This window comes from Chelonia mydas, chromosome 2 (assembly GCF_015237465.2).
Source record: "Chelonia mydas isolate rCheMyd1 chromosome 2, rCheMyd1.pri.v2, whole genome shotgun sequence".
Classification (NCBI taxonomy): Eukaryota; Metazoa; Chordata; order Testudines; family Cheloniidae; genus Chelonia; species Chelonia mydas.
In genome coordinates this window covers 31,484,250-31,503,485 of record NC_057850.1, presented here as the reverse complement: position 1 = coordinate 31,503,485, position 19,236 = coordinate 31,484,250, and the positions used below count along the sequence as shown (strand labels likewise).

General features: G+C 41.2%; 1 protein-coding gene across 3 annotated transcripts in view; it reads right to left on the bottom strand.

The window, feature by feature from the left end:
- SYBU (syntabulin) overlaps positions 1 to 19,236 on the bottom strand; it is a 53,968-nt gene that overhangs the window by 24,744 nt on the left and 9,988 nt on the right. For all 3 annotated transcript variants that reach the window (XM_037892103.2, XM_037892101.2, XM_037892102.2), the window contains exon 3: positions 8,119 to 8,316. In XM_037892103.2, the coding sequence (XP_037748031.1) occupies positions 8,119 to 8,316 (198 nt within the window). The remainder of the gene's footprint in view (positions 1 to 8,118; positions 8,317 to 19,236) is intronic.

The window sequence follows — 19,236 nt, the reverse complement described above, 5'->3', positions numbered from 1 at the left end:
ACCTCTGAGGTGTTGGCTCTTTGTTCTCTTTCACCACAACACTGTCCCCACACCAAGTCAAGGCTTAGCCCCAGATCATCAGTGATTACACCTCTAGCAACTATTGAACAGAAACTAGTTGATCATGCTTGAATCCCATCATCTCTGTCTTTAAACACTGGAGAGGCGAGGGTCAAATGGTGTTTAGGACTCTTTAAACAGAGTTAACATGATCCGGTAGGAACACCTTTCCTTATCCCCTCCTGCTTACACTGGGATTTGGCACCCCTACCCTCAGTTTAGCAAGTGAGGTTCAGTTAAGGGTCACCCCTTCATTCAGGACATTCTAGGTACAGTTCTGCTCTCCTTTACTCATATAAAAAGGATAACAACAGTTCATTACTCCTGCATTCAAATTTAAATTTTTTATTAAAGCTAATGTTAAAAAAAATGATATAGTACACAGGTTAAGAAAAGAGTGTACATCTGGGTATAGTGCTTAGATTATTCACAAATACAAAGTTTGTTTTTAACATCATAAGATACATATAGTGTATAATCAGCAATAACCCAAATTTAGGTGAATATATTTAAGAATACAGTTTGGATATTACCATCCAAGTATTCGGGTACATCACTCATCAGAAGTTGTACAGAGAGTAGGTTGTGGAAAGCAAATATATCGATGAGTGAAGACTGTCCCTCAGTAATTGAGAATTTAGGGTCAGTTGTCCATTTAGAAAATACAATCCACGAGGAAAGTATTTCAGTTACTTTCCTGACTGCGCTTCTCAAAGGCACTTCAGCTCATCCCTCCAGGTATTGCTGATGTCTTGTGATATGTTCTATGTAGATGTCCCTTGACCACCTGATGGCATCCGACACCATGAGTTGCCGCATCAACTGAGCGTAGCTCTGACCCATTCCACATTCTCTCAGTACTCGCTCGCTACTGGGGTCCCATTCGCCCAGGGCAATGACGATCAGTGCATGTAGCTGAACCTGGTAACCCTTAGCTCTCAAGGTTTCGGCCAGAGGGGCATATTTCTCCACCTTTCGAGCTCAGGTGCCGCGGAAGGCCGGGGTCCTGTTCTCGAAGGGCACTGTGATGCCCACCATCATGATCTACTTCTGGTCCTCGTTGGTGATGATGATGTCTGGTCGCAGTTGACTGTCGATTCCAGGGATGGAATTGTAAACTGGATTGTAACCCAAAACCAGCCAAAACTGATCCCTTTGGCAGCTCTGTCTGCTGATCACCTAGGCACAGTAGGTGTGTCTATGCAAATACAGTCTGCTCCTGAAGTCTTCCCCCCAAGATCATCATGAGATGTCAGGAGAGTGCTCATTCAAATCCTGGCTTACACACTAATTATTATTAAATTAAAATACCTGAGACTCAAAGTGTGTGAGTACATATGTAAAACCAATGACCACAGGCAAGAAGTTCCATATACCCCTACCAATCAATCTCTTATGTCTTTCGGTCCATCTCCCATGTTTTTGTTATAAAACCTATATTTAAGTAAATATTGGGAGTAGACTTAATTTGGATCCGATTGCAATTTCAATTTTCAGATCACCACTAAGGGTTCTAACAGTCAGACACATTTTACACCAACCAATATTTAACCTCCTTGAATGCTCCCAGGGATTAGGCACCGATCCTCCAAACTTCTGTACACAAGTAAAGTTAAGCTTATGTGCAAGTGTTTGCAGGAAAGGAGCCACAGTGCATGCCCAAACCAAAGCCCAGATTTATGACCAAATACTGTGCTCTTTGATATTCCATTGTTCACAATTATACCTCCTTCAGATGACAGTGCTCTTGAAATGCAGAAACATTAAAAGAGGTTACTAAGTACTGTAAAATAAATGACAACAGAAAGGGATGTATTTTATAATCAGTCTCCCTCCCCTCCCCACCCCATCTGCTATGAATCTGCAAATAAAATCAAGCACACCAATTTATGTAATGGATCAAATTGGGGGGAAACAGCAAGGCTACACCCCAAGTACAGCTTTTTAGATTTGTTAATTTCACAATAAAACAGCATGACCCTGCTTTTAGAATATAGTTACACATTTCCTAAAGAGCACTGGCAGGATTTTAAAATGCATTTCAACATGATAGTGAAAGCACAACTCGCTATTATTAAAGAACAATGGAACCATTCCCATTACATAGCATCTATTCAAACTAGGACATTCTGTGTCTTTGAGTCTGAACAGCAGACACGGTTCTATTATTTTTTCCAATGTTTGCAGAAATGTGCAACAAACTGAGAACAAACAAAAGCAACCTAAATGCAAGATACAAATGCATCAAGCCATTAATAGAACAGCCTCTTCTCCAGCCCCACGAGGAAAACAAACCTATCATTCTACCGCTTTATGACCATGAGAAATGTAAGGTTCTTTATGGCAATCTATGTATCACAACTGTTCCTAATGTAATCCTCTCCTAGGATTTACAGACAATCTGGATACATACAAACTATTCTGTTTTTGGAGTGGGGCACCTACATTCTGGAGTCAGATGTTACTACCTCTGTCTTATCATGTTAAGCAGAGGAAGCTGACAAAGGATTATCTGAGTTGTCCAGCCAGGTCTCAACAATATAAACTAAATTAGGGGCCTTTTCGATGATTAACTCTTGAATAGTGATGGACTTATTAGCCACTACCCTGGCTTTGAATGGCCTGGACCACAGAGTAGAGTCCCAGGCAGCCATTGTCCTGTGTTTCCAATGATGAGGCACCAGATGAAATCAGCAGGACTGTTAAATGTTAATAACCCAGTCTCTTGTCTACCCTCTTCATGACTGTTATAACAAGAACTGGAGAAACCAACACTTTAGGGAAAGTGTCCCTTCCTCGTCCTCCAGCTCATGGAAATGTTGTTCTGCCCTTTCCGTAACGTTACAGTGCTAGTTGATGGGGCACAGCCTCTGAGTATCCACAGTCAATATAAAGGTGACTTGACTCTAGACTGGTATTCATTCATGTGGTGGTCAAACACAATCCTAAACCCTCCCTCGATAAATCCCCACCAAAATAGGAAACACTTTCCCCCATACAGTTCACAAATTAACCACCATGAACTTTACCAGTTACACTTTGGATAGTTTACCATCACCTCATTAAAATCAATTGTTACTTGACAGTTACTCACCCCAGTAAAAGTAGAACAGATCATAACAGCACTGCACAGTAAGTGTAACATTTACTCAGTGTAAGGGCAAGTTGAATGACACTTTAAAATAGCTATGGATCGTTAAACCTTTCACTCATTCATGTGACCTGGATAGGATTGAACTGGCAGTACATAGGTATCAGAGCAGGAATAGGGCAAGTGCACACTGCAATTACAGATGAATTGATTCTGGTGTGATGCTGTCCACATCTATTTAAAGAAAAAAAAGCTGATGAATGACAAGGTTCAATTCTAAACGATTGCTATTATTGGACTATTGTCACTACAATGTCCAAAACGTCCCTAACATCACCATGATCTGTTGACACAACTATAGTTACAATCTTTCCACCCAATGAAGGGAAGAAACTTCCTTCCCTAGCTGAAGAAATAACTACCGAGAATTGCTGTGGAGGAAGCACAGCTGATCTTTGGGGACAGAAGCGGGGGCCTGTGCCTCATGTTGCTCAACAAAGATTATTTTAGCTATTTGTGGTACTAAGTGATTAGCTCCAAAAGGAATCTCCCTCCTATGCTGGACTGAAGATGCCCATGACACTTTGAAAGCAAGACAGTAGGTCCTGGATTTTCTGAGCAGAAATGCAGAGCACTCCCACTAGACCTATGTGCCAGTCCACAATTATGAATATTTAAAGACATTTAAAATTGAATGTAGCTTTGTGCAACTTTAACAGGTAAATACTGTATGTTGCTTAAAAGGAATTTTTAATTCAGCTATATTTAATTCAGTAAATCCCTGATTCCTCTTTTTTTATCACATCTCTACAAATTCATCATGAATTCCAAACTTAGGGCCTGACTGCAAATGCCTTATTTACATTAGTAAACAATTTTTCATAGGAATGTTCCCATTGAAATTGGACAAGTGAGAAGACACAGACCTCAAAAGAACAAAAAACCTGCCAAAGTTCTTAATAAGATTTTCATGTGACTTGCAGAATTTAGAGATGGGACTTATCAGAGGTCTTGTAGGACATTCTCCTGTCAGAACTGTTCTCTGCAACACATTTTCTACTGTTTTTTATTACTGAGAAAATCAGTGACACTCAAAATAGGATTCATGAATCCTGAGATGAAAAGCGTCATGACGCTTTGCCAGGCAGGCTAATGTGGACTAATGCCATAGTACTTATTGCCAGTATCTCCTCATCCTTCGTGAAAGACTCAGTGCAAATTTTAAATTTTAACACACGCACTCATCTGTGTGTTGTGCAATTTCTTTTGAATGAGGGGTATTGGTTTCCTTTTTCAAACTGCTTTGGAAATTCTTCTATAATAACACTTGTTTGAACCAGATGTAGTGCACAATCAATAAATTATAAATTGATATGAATAGTAACAGTTCTAAGCATACAAAACTTTCAGTCACAGATTTATCACAATGCAGCAACAATGCACTGGAGGATTAAGAGTGGTTCACTAGGCAGACAACATAAATTATGAATGGATTGTTAAAACTTACATTTTTATTAGACAAGAGTCACAGATGGTTTACTACAATATGCTAGTGTCTTATGCTCCAAGAACTGATCCCATTTGATTTTTTCCAAGTGTAGGAAGTAGAGAGAAACTGATAATGTCAGAGCAACAAAAAAATTGTTGGACAACAGCATGGGAACAGGCTAGGGAAGTCCCAAGAGCACAATCTAACCACTATCCCACACTGAGATTTCTGGAATTATCTAAATATTTGCTTGAGTGTTACTTCTGGAATAAATGATTCCCCGGGCAAATAATGACAAAAACAATGGACAAATGCCCAATAAGGTGGCAGTATGATACACATAGATAATTACATAAGATTAGCTCAGCACGGTATATCTGTAAATTAAGGTGATGTTAGGGGTGGTTTATTTGTAGCTCCCCCTAAGCAACCACTGTTATGCTACTCTTCTGTGTAAATCCTATACGGATATTATCTTCATAAAACCAGTGAGAATTGTTAGGAAAAGAGGAATGATGTTATTTATATATTTAATTAAAAATATCCTTTCAAATGGCTGGGAACCATCAAGTTGTACATATAAGTAGCTTATGTAATCACGTGGACTTATTCCTGTTACCCTTGTACTTCCTCCCACTTCCCTCTTTTTGTTTCTTCATTACACTCACTCACTATATATTTCAGAGTAGCAGCCGTGTTAGTCTGTAGCTGTAAAAAGAAAAGGAGTACTTGTGGCACCTTAGAGACTAACCAATTTATTAGAGCATAAGCTTTCGTGAGCTACAGCTCACTTCATCGGATGTATCTGATGAAGTGAGCTGTAGCTCACGAAAGCTTATACTCTAATAAATTGGTTAGTCTCTAAGGTGCCACAAGTACTCCTTCTCTTTTCACTGTATATTGTGTTCAATTACATTATGAGTTTCTTGGGATAGGGGCCATAACTCCCTGAGTGAGAGAATCAGCAGAAACTCTTGCAAAGACAGGGTGTAGGGAGTGGACCTGCCTCACACCAAGAGAGAGACGGAGAAAGCAGAGCTAAACAAGCATTGCCTCAATCCCCACAGGCAGAGGGAAAGGAGTGGAGCTCAACTATCTCTCTCCATTTCAAGAATATTTTCTCCTGCCAGTTAGGAAGAGATTTCAATCACATTCCACCAAGAAAGGTCTGGTGTGGTTGGTGAGAGGAGCTTGAAAGTACTTTCTGTGGCACAGGAAACCAAGAATCAAGTACCACCTCAACTACTGCCTCTCGCACAGTGGAGATCTGGCACGTCACAAGAGCTGATGTGCTTGAGCTCTCAGGACAAGGGTTACAACCTTACTAGAGGAAGACATATTGTGAACTCACCTAGGTACTGACCCTGACAGCCACAAAATAAGCAATCTGCCTGCATGAAGAAGGCAATCATAATGAGGACAAAATAATGTTTCTCTGGAATGAATGGGTGGGGATATCAAAGATATAAATATGGAGAAAACATGTGTTCTTGTTGCTCAAAGGACTATCACAATTAAAAAAGTAGTTTATTTAAATATGCAAAGCAAGCCAGTCTGCAAAGACTTATCTCAAATGGAGTCAGCTTCCCGTTGTTAGTAAGAGACTATCAACTTTATGTCATACTATAATGCACATGTAATAATTTGAAACAACAAAATTAGTTAATGTGTCAAGTAACTTAATAATCTTACATGTACAGGGGCCTTTATCGAAAAAGATTTCCAAAGTGCTCTACAAATATTACCTTCGGCTATATTCATATCCATATAACTTTCATTCAACAGACTGTATTTTTCTTGCAGCTTTGACGACTCATGTGCTCTATTCACTCTACTCCAAACAACCCCACCCCACTAGGGCACTTGATTTAACCAAAACAAAAAACAAAAACTCAACCCAACAATCTAAGATAGGAAGAAAGTGAATTATCATATCTAGTTGGAACTGTAGGTGGAATTTAAAATAGAAGATACCTTCCCAAACTGGAATCTGGGACTTCACCTGAGCTAGTCCACCTCAATGCTTTGCAATAAGTACCTAGGGCTTGATTTTAAGTCCACTGTAGTTAATGGGAAAGCTCCCACTAGGGTGACCAGATGTCCCAATTTTATAAGGACGGTCCCGATATTTGGGGCTTTTTCTTATATAGGCTCCTATTACCCCCCCACCCCCGTCCTGATTTTTCACACTTGCTATGTGGTCACCCTAGCTCCCATTGACTTTAATGGTGCAGGGACGGTCGGGTCCTTAGAAATCTTTAATGAACGTAAGTGATCAGAGACTTCATTTTAACCCTCATTTGAGAGATATCACCTTGGGTTGCAGAGTGCCTTCTAAAACCATGTTAGGTAATTGATTCAGAGCTCAAAAGGAACAGACCTTGTCTACTGAATCCTCAACTCCACTTATTAGAGTAAAAAGAATGAGGAGTACTTGTCTCTAAGGTGCCACAAGTACTCCTCGTTCTTTTTGCTGATACAGACTAACACGGCTACCACTCTGAAACTTATTAGAGTGTAATAGTACAGCTAAAACATTTCACCATTCGGTAAAAAACTCATACTAACAATTATGTTTAACTCTCAACTCCACAATGGAAAAAAGGAAGAAAACAAGCCCTTTGAAAAGGCAAACACAAAAAAGCAATTTAAAAAGGAGGTAAACAGTAGTGATGCATAACATTCCCCATACCCCAATTTCCCTTACTTGGGATGTCACATAATCCTCATACCAAGGACCATGTGGTCCAATGATGTTCACACTTATTAAATCTATTATTTCACATTTTATTAAGTTAAAGTTAGTGTCTGAAAACAATAGTAGCCAAATTACCCTCTTGGATGCACACACAGAGCTCTCATTAAAATCACACACACCCAGATGCACACATTTGAGGGTGCACTTATGAGCAAAGGGACAGATATTTAAAGGTATTTAGGCACCTAAACATACAGATAGGTGCCTAGCTGAATGTTTGAAAACAATGGGAGTTAGGCACCAAAGCACTTTTGAAAATCCCCCTAGGTTTCAATCTGCATCTTTAGATGCCGAAATACCTTTAAAAATCTGGCCTTAAGAGACTTGATACGTAAAAAAAAACATGTGTTGAAAGAAGTTAAGCAAAGCTCCTTCTATCCCAGTCCCAGAATGATTTATAGGGATGTGTCACATAGGAAGAAAAACAAAAATACGTGCAACTTCTTCTACATAGAAAAATTTGCATTTCAGCACATTTCACATCACATCCAGTCTTAAAAAAATTCTATCAATGTCTCATATTATTATGTTGTCACTAAAAAGATCCACTATTTTACTGCTGTTCAAATCTTGCAATTAATCATATATAAAGGGACCAGTTGTTTTTCTGTTCACCAGCTACATAAACAAAATCCTCTGTGCTGCTTGATGAGAACTTTTAAATACACTGTACATATTAAAGAGAAATTAACAAAATGAAACAATCTAAAATGTACTTACCTGGTTTTACAAGGTTTGTCTTTGTTTCCTTCTTATATCGCGCAGACTGTGGGTTTCCTTCCCCCACTGTTCCAGCATTACATTTCTTTTTGGTATAGTCTCCATCACTGCCTGTAGAAAAACTAATTGGACTGTTTCCAGTATCAGAAGGAGTCTTAATGGGAGATACTGATTGGCTACTAGGGCAGCCAGTGTCATCTGAAAAGACAAAAAATGAACACAAGATTTGTTAACTAATAAGTCAAATGAAGATGGCAGAAAACTTTTGGACTATACCACATACAAATCAGAAACAGCCTTCTCTAAGACACGCAACCTGTGCACAAAGATAAGGCCCACTTTGTTCCTGCATTCCTGCACCCAAGAGATGAACGCACCATTTTGTAGGTGCAATATGGTTCTTGGATACCTAAGTGTTATAAAATGCCATTGTAAATATTTGTTTCCATAATTCTGTGAAAGAACAAAATCAGAGACAACTTCTGAAAACCCGGAGCCAAGATTAACCTCCTCTTACTCAGCATGGTAATGGAATATTATAACATGAAGTATACAAATTAAGAAATGTGTTAAAATAAAAATTGATTTGTGTGCACGTGTCATACATAGACAAGTTCTGACTGTGCACCTCCTGTATGAAACGGAACTATGGGCCAAGAGTGAGAATGAGGCAGCTTTTCCCCCACAGATCCTTCGTACCAGAACTACAGAAGGGCCTTCAAGTCCAAGGGCCTAAGCTGTGTGGCTACAGCTGACCAGACTGAGAGTGCACTATCAACACAGACCCGTTTTGGTGACAGTATGTCCTACTGACTATACAATAGTCTAAGGCCTTAACACGCTTTGCTAGAATGCAATTCAATGCCCACACCAAATACTCTGGACGACTCATTTATTTGGGTCTTTGACGCACACTTGTCTACAGCAAAACATCACTGCATATAATATAATGTATACTGTCAATTTTAATTATTTACTATATTGTACAATGCATCTATGGTTGCTTAAGTATTTTGGTTGGGCATTTTTGTCTCTGTGATGGATAATTACAACTGAAATATTTGTTTTGCTTTGGTATTTTTCTGGGTTTTTTACTGAGCAACTCTAGTATTTTATTATCCTATAAATATCTACAATATGATAAGCCAACTGATCCAGAATATTCATTCATTAGATTGCTTCAATCAATGTACACTCGATATGCATGACATTCAGAAATGTAATGATCATTTTACTGAAAACAGTAAACATGCCTCAGCATAAATTATTTTTCTTTTAAAGCAACTTTTTTCATTTTTCATTTCCAGAAAGTGGCTGTCTGATACCTGGCACTAAAACTGCTGCACCATATGAACAGTACTTCTGTGTAAACCAGCATTAGTGTGCATACGCGTTAGCTTTCATCTCCTGGAGATACAGAAATGGTGGTTTATTCAAAGTTGTACAAACACAATAAAACTACTAGCACTCTAATACAAGTCATAGTAAAAAAGTATCCAGTACAGATAGCCAAACATATTTGAGAAAAAAATCCTTCCTACTAGAAAAGGAGTACTTGTGGCACCTTAGAGACTAACCAATTTATTTGAGCATAAGCTTTCGTGAGCTACAGCTCACTTCATCGGATGCATACTGTGGAAACTGCAGAAGACATTATATACACAGAGACCATGAAACAATACCTCCTCTCACCCCACTCTCCTGCTGGTAATAGCTTATCTAAAGTGATCACTCTCCTTACAATGTGTATGATAATCAAGCTGGGCCATTTCCAGCACAAATTCAGGTTTTCTCACCCTCCGCCCCCCCCCACACAAACTCACTCTCCTGCTGGTGATAGCCCATCCAAAGTGACCACTCTCTTTACAATGTGTATGATAATCAAGTTGGGCCATTTCCAGCACAAATCCAGGTTTTCTCACACACACACACACACACACACACCCCTCCAAAAACCACACACACAAACTCACTCTCCTGCTGGTAATAGCTTATCCAAAGTGACCACTCTCCCTACAATGTGCATGATAATCAAGGTGGGCCATTTCCAGCACAAATCCAGGTTTTCTCATCCCCCCACCCCCATACACACACAAACTCACTCTCCTGCTGGTAACAGCTCATCCAAAGTGACCACTCTCCCTACAATGTGCATGATAATCAAGTTGGGCCATTTCCAGCACAAATCCAGGTTTTCTCACCCCTCCCCCTCCAAAAACCACACACACAAACTCACTCTCCTGCTGGCAAGAAACTTCCTGAAAAAGCACAAGATCAAATCCATACAGACACACCCCTGGAACCCCGACCTGGGATATTCTATCTACTACCCAAGATCCATAAACCTGGAAATCCTGGGCGCCCCATCATCTCAGGCATTGGCACCCTGACAGCAGGATTGTCTGGCTATGTAGACTCCCTCCTCAGGCCCTACGCTACCAGCACTCTCAGCTACTTTCGAGACACCACTGACTTCCTGAGGAACTACAATCCATCAGTGATCTTCCTGATAACACCATCTTGGCCACTATGGATGTAGAAGCCCTCTACACCAACATTCCACACAAAGATGGACTACAAGCAGTCAAGAACACTATCCCCGATAATGTCACGGCTAACCTGGTTGCTGAACTTTGTGACTTTGTCCTTACCCATAACTATTTTACATTTGGGGACAATGTATACCTTCAGATCAGCGGCACTGCTATGGGTACCCGCATGGCCCCACAGTATGCCAACATTTTTATGGCTGATTTAGAACAATGCTTCCTCAGCTCTCGTCCCCTAACGCCCCTACTCTACTTGCGCTATATTGATGACATCTTCATCATCTGGATCCATGGAAAAGAAGCCCTTGAGGAATTCCACCATGATTTCAACAATTTCCATCCCACCATCAACCTCAGCCTGGTCCAGTCCACACAAGAGATCCACTTCCTGGACACTACAGTGCTAATAAACAATGGTCACATAAACACCACCCTAAATACCGGAAACCTACTGACCGCTATTCCTACCTACATGCCTCCAGCTTTCACCCTGACCACACCACACGATCCATCGTCTACAGCCAAGCTCTGCGATACAACCGCATTTGCTCCAACCCCTCAGACAGAGACAAACACCTACAAGATCTCTATCAAGCATTCTTACAACTACAATACCCACCTGCGGAAGTGAAGAAACAGATTGATAGAGCCAGAAGAGTTCCCAGAAGTCACCTACTCCAGGACAGGCCTAATAAAGAAAATAACGGAACGCCACTAGCCGTCACCTTCAGCCCCCAACTAAAACCCCTCCAACGCATTATTAAGGATCTACAACCTATCCTGAAGGATAACCCAACACTCTCACAAATCTTGGGAGACAGGCCAGTCCTTGCCTACAGACAGCCCCCCAACCTGAAGCAAATACTCACCAACAACCACATACCACACAACAGAACCACTAACCCAGGAACCTATCCTTGCAACAAAGCCCGTTGCCAACTGTGCCCACATATCTATTCAGGGGACACCATCACAGGGCCTAATAACATCAGCCACACTATCAGAGGCTTGTTCACCTGCACATCCACCAATGTGATATATGCCATCATGTGCCAGCAATGCCCTTCTGCCATGTACATTGGTCAAACTGGACAGTCTCTACGTAAAAGAATCAGATGTCACAAATGACACAAATCAGATGTCAAGAATTATAACATTCATAAACCAGTCGGAGAACACTTCAATCTCTCTGGTCACGCAATTACAGACATGAAGGTCGCTATCTTACAACAAAAAAACTTCAAATCCAGACTCCAGCGAGAAACTGCTGAATTGGAATTCATTTGCAAATTGGATACTATTAATTTAGGCTTAAATAGAGACTGGGAGTGGCTAAGTCATTATGCAAGGTAGCCTATTTCCCCTTGTTTTTTCCTACCCCCCCCCCGCCCCCGACGTTCTGGTTAAACTTGGATTTATGCTGGAAATGGCCCACCTTGATTATCATACACATTGTAAGGAGAGTGGTCAGTTTGGATGAGCTATTACCAGCAGGAGAGTGAGTTTGTGGGGGGGGGGAAGGGGGGGGGAGAAAACCTGGATTTGTGTTGGTAATGGCCCACCTTGATTATCATGCACATTGTAGGGAGAGTGGTCACTTTGGATGAGCTATTACCAGCAGGAGAGTGAGTTTGTGTGTGTATGGGGGTGGGGGGGGGGGTGAGAAAACCTGGATTTGTGCTGGAAATGACCCAACTTGATTATCATACACATTGGAAAGAGAGTGGTCACTTTGGATGGGCTATTACCAGCAGGAGAGTGAGTTTGTGTGTGTGTGGGGGGGGGGGGGGGGGGGGCGGAGGGTGAGAAAACCTGGATTTGTGCTGGAAATGGCCCAACTTGATTATCATACACATTGTAAGGAGAGTGATCACTTTAGATAAGCTATTACCAGCAGGAGAGTGGGGTGGGAGGAGGTATTGTTTCATGGTTTCTGTGTATATAATGTCTTCTGCAGTTTCCACAGTATGCATCCGATGAAGTGAGCTGTAGCTCACGAAAGCTTATGCTCAAATAAATTGGTTAGTCTCTAACTAGAAAAGTACTCCTTTTCTTTTTGCGAATACAGACTAACACGGCTGTTACTCTGAAACGTATCCTTCCTACTGTTATTTGAATGACTCCTGAATACTCACCTCTTTTGTGATGCCCACAATAAATGACTTATTTATTTAAAATATATAGTATATTAAAAAGCCCTGAACCATGATGTCACTTTAAGCCCAGAAATATCCCATGTCCCAGAGAACTCAGTCTCTCATTTGTTCTTTCCAAGAGTAAAATAAAGCCAGTATTTTTCACTATTCATTTGCACTGTGCATTCATCTTGTATTGTCTTCATGAATAAAACTCCCCACCACACGCTATAATATGAAACACCCAGATGTACCCATACCTTAACTAAGTACACAATCATATTTCTGTAACCACTGTTACACTGCAGTTTGCTCATTGTCACGTCTATAATTCAGGTCTGCTTCTGCAATAAGCTCTGCATGGGGACCAGCTGAAAACCATTTCTACCCAGAGAAGGAGGGTGGAAAGAAAGGGCTAGAATGTGTAATGTTACTGTCTGACTGAGAGTAAGGAGCAGCACAGACCTAGCCTCGGATCAGACCAGAGAATGGTTATTAATCATAATTCCTCTCTTGCTCCCACTTTGTTTTGGGAGGGGAGTAAAGTTATTACATCCTTTTTTCTGAAGTATCTTATTCCCGCGATGTGCCCGGTCAGTTACCCTGGCTGATGAGAGCACTCTCTAACTCTTTCCACCCACTTGCTTGCAAGAGTGAGTCTCAGACAAGCTGTCTTTGCTCTTCCCACTGTGGCTGGAACAACCAGCCCTTTACACTGCCAAACAGGGAAGTAAGAAGGGGCCTACTTCTCCATACTCCCTGCGCAGCTGAGTAAGAAACATAACAGTCTAGCCAGAGGTGAAAGTAAGCCGGTACACCCTGGTACGGTGTACTGGCAAGAGCCGGTGCGCCGTACCGGGGTGGATCGGCTTCCCCAGGCGCAATTTAAAGGGCCTGCAGCTCCCAGCAGCGGCTGGAGCCCCCGGCCCTTTAAATTGCTGCCAGAGCCCCACTGCCAGAGCCCTGGGGTAGCGGCGGCGGGGCTGGGGCGGCAATTTAAAGGTCCTGGGGTGGTAGTGGCGGCCGAGCCCTGGGCCCTTTACATCGTCCCCGGAGCCCCGCCGCCACTTCCCCAGGGTTCCGGCAGGCTCCGGGGACGATTTAAAGGGCCCGGGGCGGTAGTGGCGGCCGGAGCCCCATCCCTGGAGCCCTGCTGCTGGAGCCCTGGGGAAGCGGAGGCGGGGCTCCGGGGATGATTTAAAGGGCCCAGGGCTCCAGCCGCCGCTACCGCCCAGGGCCCTTTAAACTGCTGCCAGAGGCCCCGGCTGCCACTGTTACACCGGGGAGGGGGAAGGACGCACTTGCCGGTATAGGGTGGGCCGGGGCTGGCTCTAACCTCCCTCAGCCCTGCCCCCTCCCCGGGGCCCCACCCCTTCCGGGGGCCAGAGCCGGCCCCAGCCCAGCTCCGTACCGGTAAGTCCCAAGACTTACTTTCACCCCTGAGTCTCGCCCAAAAGTAACAGCAGCCAGTCCGAGTTAGTTCTGGGGGGCTTTGCCTGCTTCTAGCAATGTTGCTGAGTCAGGAGGACAACCATATCTACTTTGTGAATTACCTGCAAGGCCTACAGGTGAAAAGTGTTTGCTAGCAGTCTATTCCAAGTTAACTAAGAGACTGAGTAGGTGCCTACCTGACCATGCTGCAAACTTCATTAGCTAACACCTGTGACTGCAGCAGATAAATTAAGTTCCATACTGAATTTGTTTGTCTTCTTTTGGCAATTCTGAAGGTACCTATTTCCTACCCCGCAAATAGTCTCAGTTCCTCATAAGATAATAAGACAGTTAAAAGATCTATGAAACCTTTCAGTCCAGTGCCCTGCTAACACAAGGTTCTTCCTTACATTATCTTGTTCTTTATTTTACTAATTCATATAAATCTAATGATCAAATTCAAAATGCAGAGGATAGAAGGTAATTTTCTCAAGATCAATACTAATTTTATTCTGTGAATTAGTCAGCAGGACTCACCAATTTTTACCTCATAAACACAGAAAGAGTATGCACAATTTATCTACTGGACATGGATTGGTTCTGCTGAGTGAATTCTTGAATTCTGTTTAAGCAACAAATTTTGCTATTTCTAGAAACACCCTCTCTTCCGAAGCATACAAAATTTACAAAACCTTAACGCTATATTTAGAATATAGTTTAGGCACAAAGTATTTTAAACACCAGGGAGAAACTCTACTTTAAAGTATCTCAGGAGCAAAAGACCCCTACCCACAACTCTGAATTAAAGCACTAAAAACAAAAGCAACAAATGTGGAAAACCAACAACAAATGTAGGAGATAAGAAAGCAGATTAGCAAAAGAAAATACACGTTTTGATCAGCAGACAGTTAATACAGCCTCTGATAATGTACTGCTTTCACGTCCCCATTATAATTAATTTGATTAAGCTCCACAGCTTGCATTGTGATATGACACTTATCAAGGGAACAAAGTGAACTTGGCACTAACAACAATAAGTCTTCTCTAGTCATATCATTTCTGACCTTTAGACACTTCAACAACCAAGTCAGAGTTTTAACTTCAGCTGCAGAAAATGAATGGTTTTATTGTACTCCTCTTTCCTGTTACTCTTTGTTATTTTTAACAAGCTATACACCTAAGGCTTCTGTGTGAACTTGTAATTTAATCATTAGTATGGAAAAAGTGAACCTCTAAACATTTTCTGGATCTAGTTCATGCTGCCAAAGAGACATTTTTTCCTTAGATGTATCAGATGTACCTTTCAATGCAGTGTCTTCTACAGGATCAAAATGTTCAGTATTGCCAAAAGTAGCAGCTGCACATGCAACAGTACTGTCTATCACAAGGGGCAAGATAACCTCAGCTGTGAGTTGAGAATGTACCTCTGCTAATCAGTTTGCAGCTGACCATCCCATTAAAAAAATGGAAGGGGAAGGAAAAACACTGGAAGGGGTGTACATTTGCCATCACTTTCAGCCCCCAACTAAAACCTCTCCAATGCATCATCAAAGATCTACAACCTATCCTGAAGGATGACCCATCACTCTCACAGATCTTGGGAGACAGGCCAGTCCTTGCTTACAGACAGCCCGCCAAGCTGAAGCAAATACTCACCAGCAACCACACACCTCACAACAAAAACACTAACCCAGGAACCTCTCCTTGCAACAAAGCCCGTTGCCAACTGTGTCCACATATCTATTCAGGGGACACCATCATAGGGCCTAATCACATCAGCCACACTATCAGAGGCTCGTTCACCTGCACATCTACCAATGTGATATATGCCATCATGTGCCAGCAATGCCCCTCTGCCATGTACATTGGCCAAACTGGACAGTCTCTACGTAAAAGAATAAATGGACACAAATCAGACGTCAAGAATTACAACATTCAAAAACCAGTCGTAGAACACTTCAATCTCTTTGGTCACTCAATTACAGACCTAAAAGTGACAATTCTTCAACAGAAAAACTTCAGAAACAGACTCCAAAGAGAGACTGCTGAATTGGAATTAATTTGCAAACTGGATACAATTAACTTAGGCTTTCATAAAGACTGGGAGTGGATGTGTCATTACACAAAGTAAAACTATTTCCCCATGTTTATTTCCCTCCCCCCCTTATTGCTCCTCACACGTTCTTGTCAACTGCTGGAAATGGCCCACCTTGGTTATCACTACAAAAGGTTTCCCCCTCCCCCCATTCTCCTGCTGTTAATAGCTCACCTTACCTGATCACTCTCGTTACAGTGTGTATGGTAACACCCATTGTTTCATGTTCTCTGTGTATATAAATCTCCCTACTGTATTTTCCACTGAATGCACCCAATGAAGTGAACTGTAGCTCACGAAAGCTCATGCTCAAATAAATTTGTTCGTCTCTAAGGTGCCACAAGTCCTCCTTTTCTTTCTACCAGCAATACAGTTATATATTGACATTAAAATACATCATTATATCTGGTAAAATGGCCTAAACAGTGCAGCACTACAAATTACAGTAAAAATGATCAGCAAAAGTACATCTAAAGAAAATGTGCAGGATCTGTAAGATATTACCCCAACATTTGAATTCCTTATAAAATGATAGCCACAACTTAACTCTATGGATGCAGCAGCAGTTGATGTACTTTGACAGCATAAAAAAAGATCCCCCTTCATCCTATCTGAACGTTTCTCCTATGACATAATTCCCAGAGGCCTCGACATCATATCACAAAAGCATTTAGACAGGAAGGTCCACAAACTATCTTTAGTCAGACACTTCATGGATCTCCAGAGAAAATGAAGATTTTTCCTATTATCAAAGCTGCTTTTGCTAATTTCTCCCTTCTGTCTACAGTCCAAAGTGGAAGTCATCACAGTCCCTTGTAGCTGATAAAGATTCTCTATCTTACAAGGTATAAGCAGTTTAGGAATAGAAATAGTGACGTTCCCTGTAATATATGTATTAAACCATAATATGCATGGAAAAAAGAAACTGTAAACAATAGTTGGTTCAGTTACAGAAGTTTAAACATTTGGAAATAAAATCCATGAATGATCCTTGTAGGAGTAAGTGTCTGATCCTTCAATAGCACAGAATGTTACACTCCACCCATTTTATTAGGCCTGCTTTTACAACACAATCTACAGTAGAAGGCTGCTATAACTTTGGTGACAACTAGAATGGATTATATTACAGTGATTATTGTAAGTACAACACCCTTTAAAAAGCAACCAGGGTCTGGATTCTAATAATAAATGAGAGTGCTGGATATGCTACCCCATAGTCTTTTGTAGTCATATTTTATATACTGGCTTTAGGGCCACCCAAATCCCAGTTTGTGGCTATGAATCACTGCATAACCCTACCCAGTGTTTTGTGGGGGACAGTTGTGATGGTGGAGGATGAAGGCACACTTATGCTCCAAGATTTGCATGACATCTCTCAATCCTAATATCTCTATATATGTGGAACTCCTATTGATGTCAATGGGAGAGTAATTTATCCGGATCAAGATATGACATGCAGATTTTGTTTTTAAAATACCACAGAATCTCCTACGATCGAACGTGTTCTCTTTATTCAACAGTATTTTGGGCTTCTGATTAAGGACAAGGTTCTTTCATTCTGTTTAAACCTTGCAATACTTGTTGACACACATGACACCATTTAACTCAATACAAATTTGTATTAAAACCATTTTAAAACAAAATATCTTGGATTAAGTATTTTTAATGAAAGATTCAAACACAGCGCTTCTTAACAATGAATTAAGTCATTTTTGTTATCAGCATACACAGAGGGGACAAACCTGGGCTCCAGAAAGGGGAAGATGCTAGGTGCTTGTTTCCAAAACCCACTGAAGTCAATAGGAACCTTTCCACTGACTTCAGTAGGCTCTAGCTCAGGCCTTTAGAGCTCACAGTGCTGACTGATATGTAGAGCAGATGACAGGGACATTCAGAAGGTCAAATGTCTTGGCTTCCCAAGCAGTTGTACGGTGCAGTAGTACAAGGGCAGTCATTTTGTACAAGGCAACAGTGGAGGAAGAGAGAGAAGCAGGCAGGAGTCTGCACTTCCGTACATATAAACTTTTTTAACCTCCACATTTAAAACCTCTCTCTAGAAAAATATAAACACTAACCAGTAAACTAACTAAATTCCCAAATCATTCCTATGCCCTAGCAGGAGACCCTCCAAGTAAAGAGCACTGAAAAATGGACACAAAGGACCAAATGCTGCTCTTGAATAAGAGCCACAAGTGTGTATATGAAAGCAGAATTTGGCCCAATGTATTTAGAAAATGAAGATCAAGGTGCCACACAGCTATGCCAGATAGAGCATCTACAGCAATGGGTTTCACAAACAAACTCGCACAGCCTGAGAAGGACTCTCAGATGATATCATATTTCAGATGATACAGTTCAAGCAAATGGAATAAAGAAGGACTGTGAAAATGCTTTTGATATCAAACGTGGGGGCAATTTTAAACACACTTATCTGATGCAATAAATGTCAATAAAAGAAAACATAAACTCGGAGTCAGGGGAATACGCTAACAAAACATTCCTTCTTATGAAAACAGATATAAAGATAGGGGGATTTTAACATATAAGGAAACTAATGATAATAACCTTACATTTGGTCTCTGCATTAAAATGATCCAATTTTCTCTTTTTTTCTCCTCGAAAATATACAGTTAAGCATGTAGTTTATCAATGCTCCACTCTGGGTAGCTTTCCTAATACACAATCTACCTCACTGTCCTAGTGAGAAATTATTTCAGCTATGACTGAAGGTACAGCATGTTAACTGCATACAGTGAATGAAGATGTCTCTTCTGTGAACCTGTACAGATCCTCAGACTCAGTTATTTGCAGCTAGTATTAAATGTAGCTTATTCAAACTGATTTAAATAAGTATATATGCATGGCTAAATCCTGTTTTCTTTACTCACACAAGCACTCTTCCTGAACT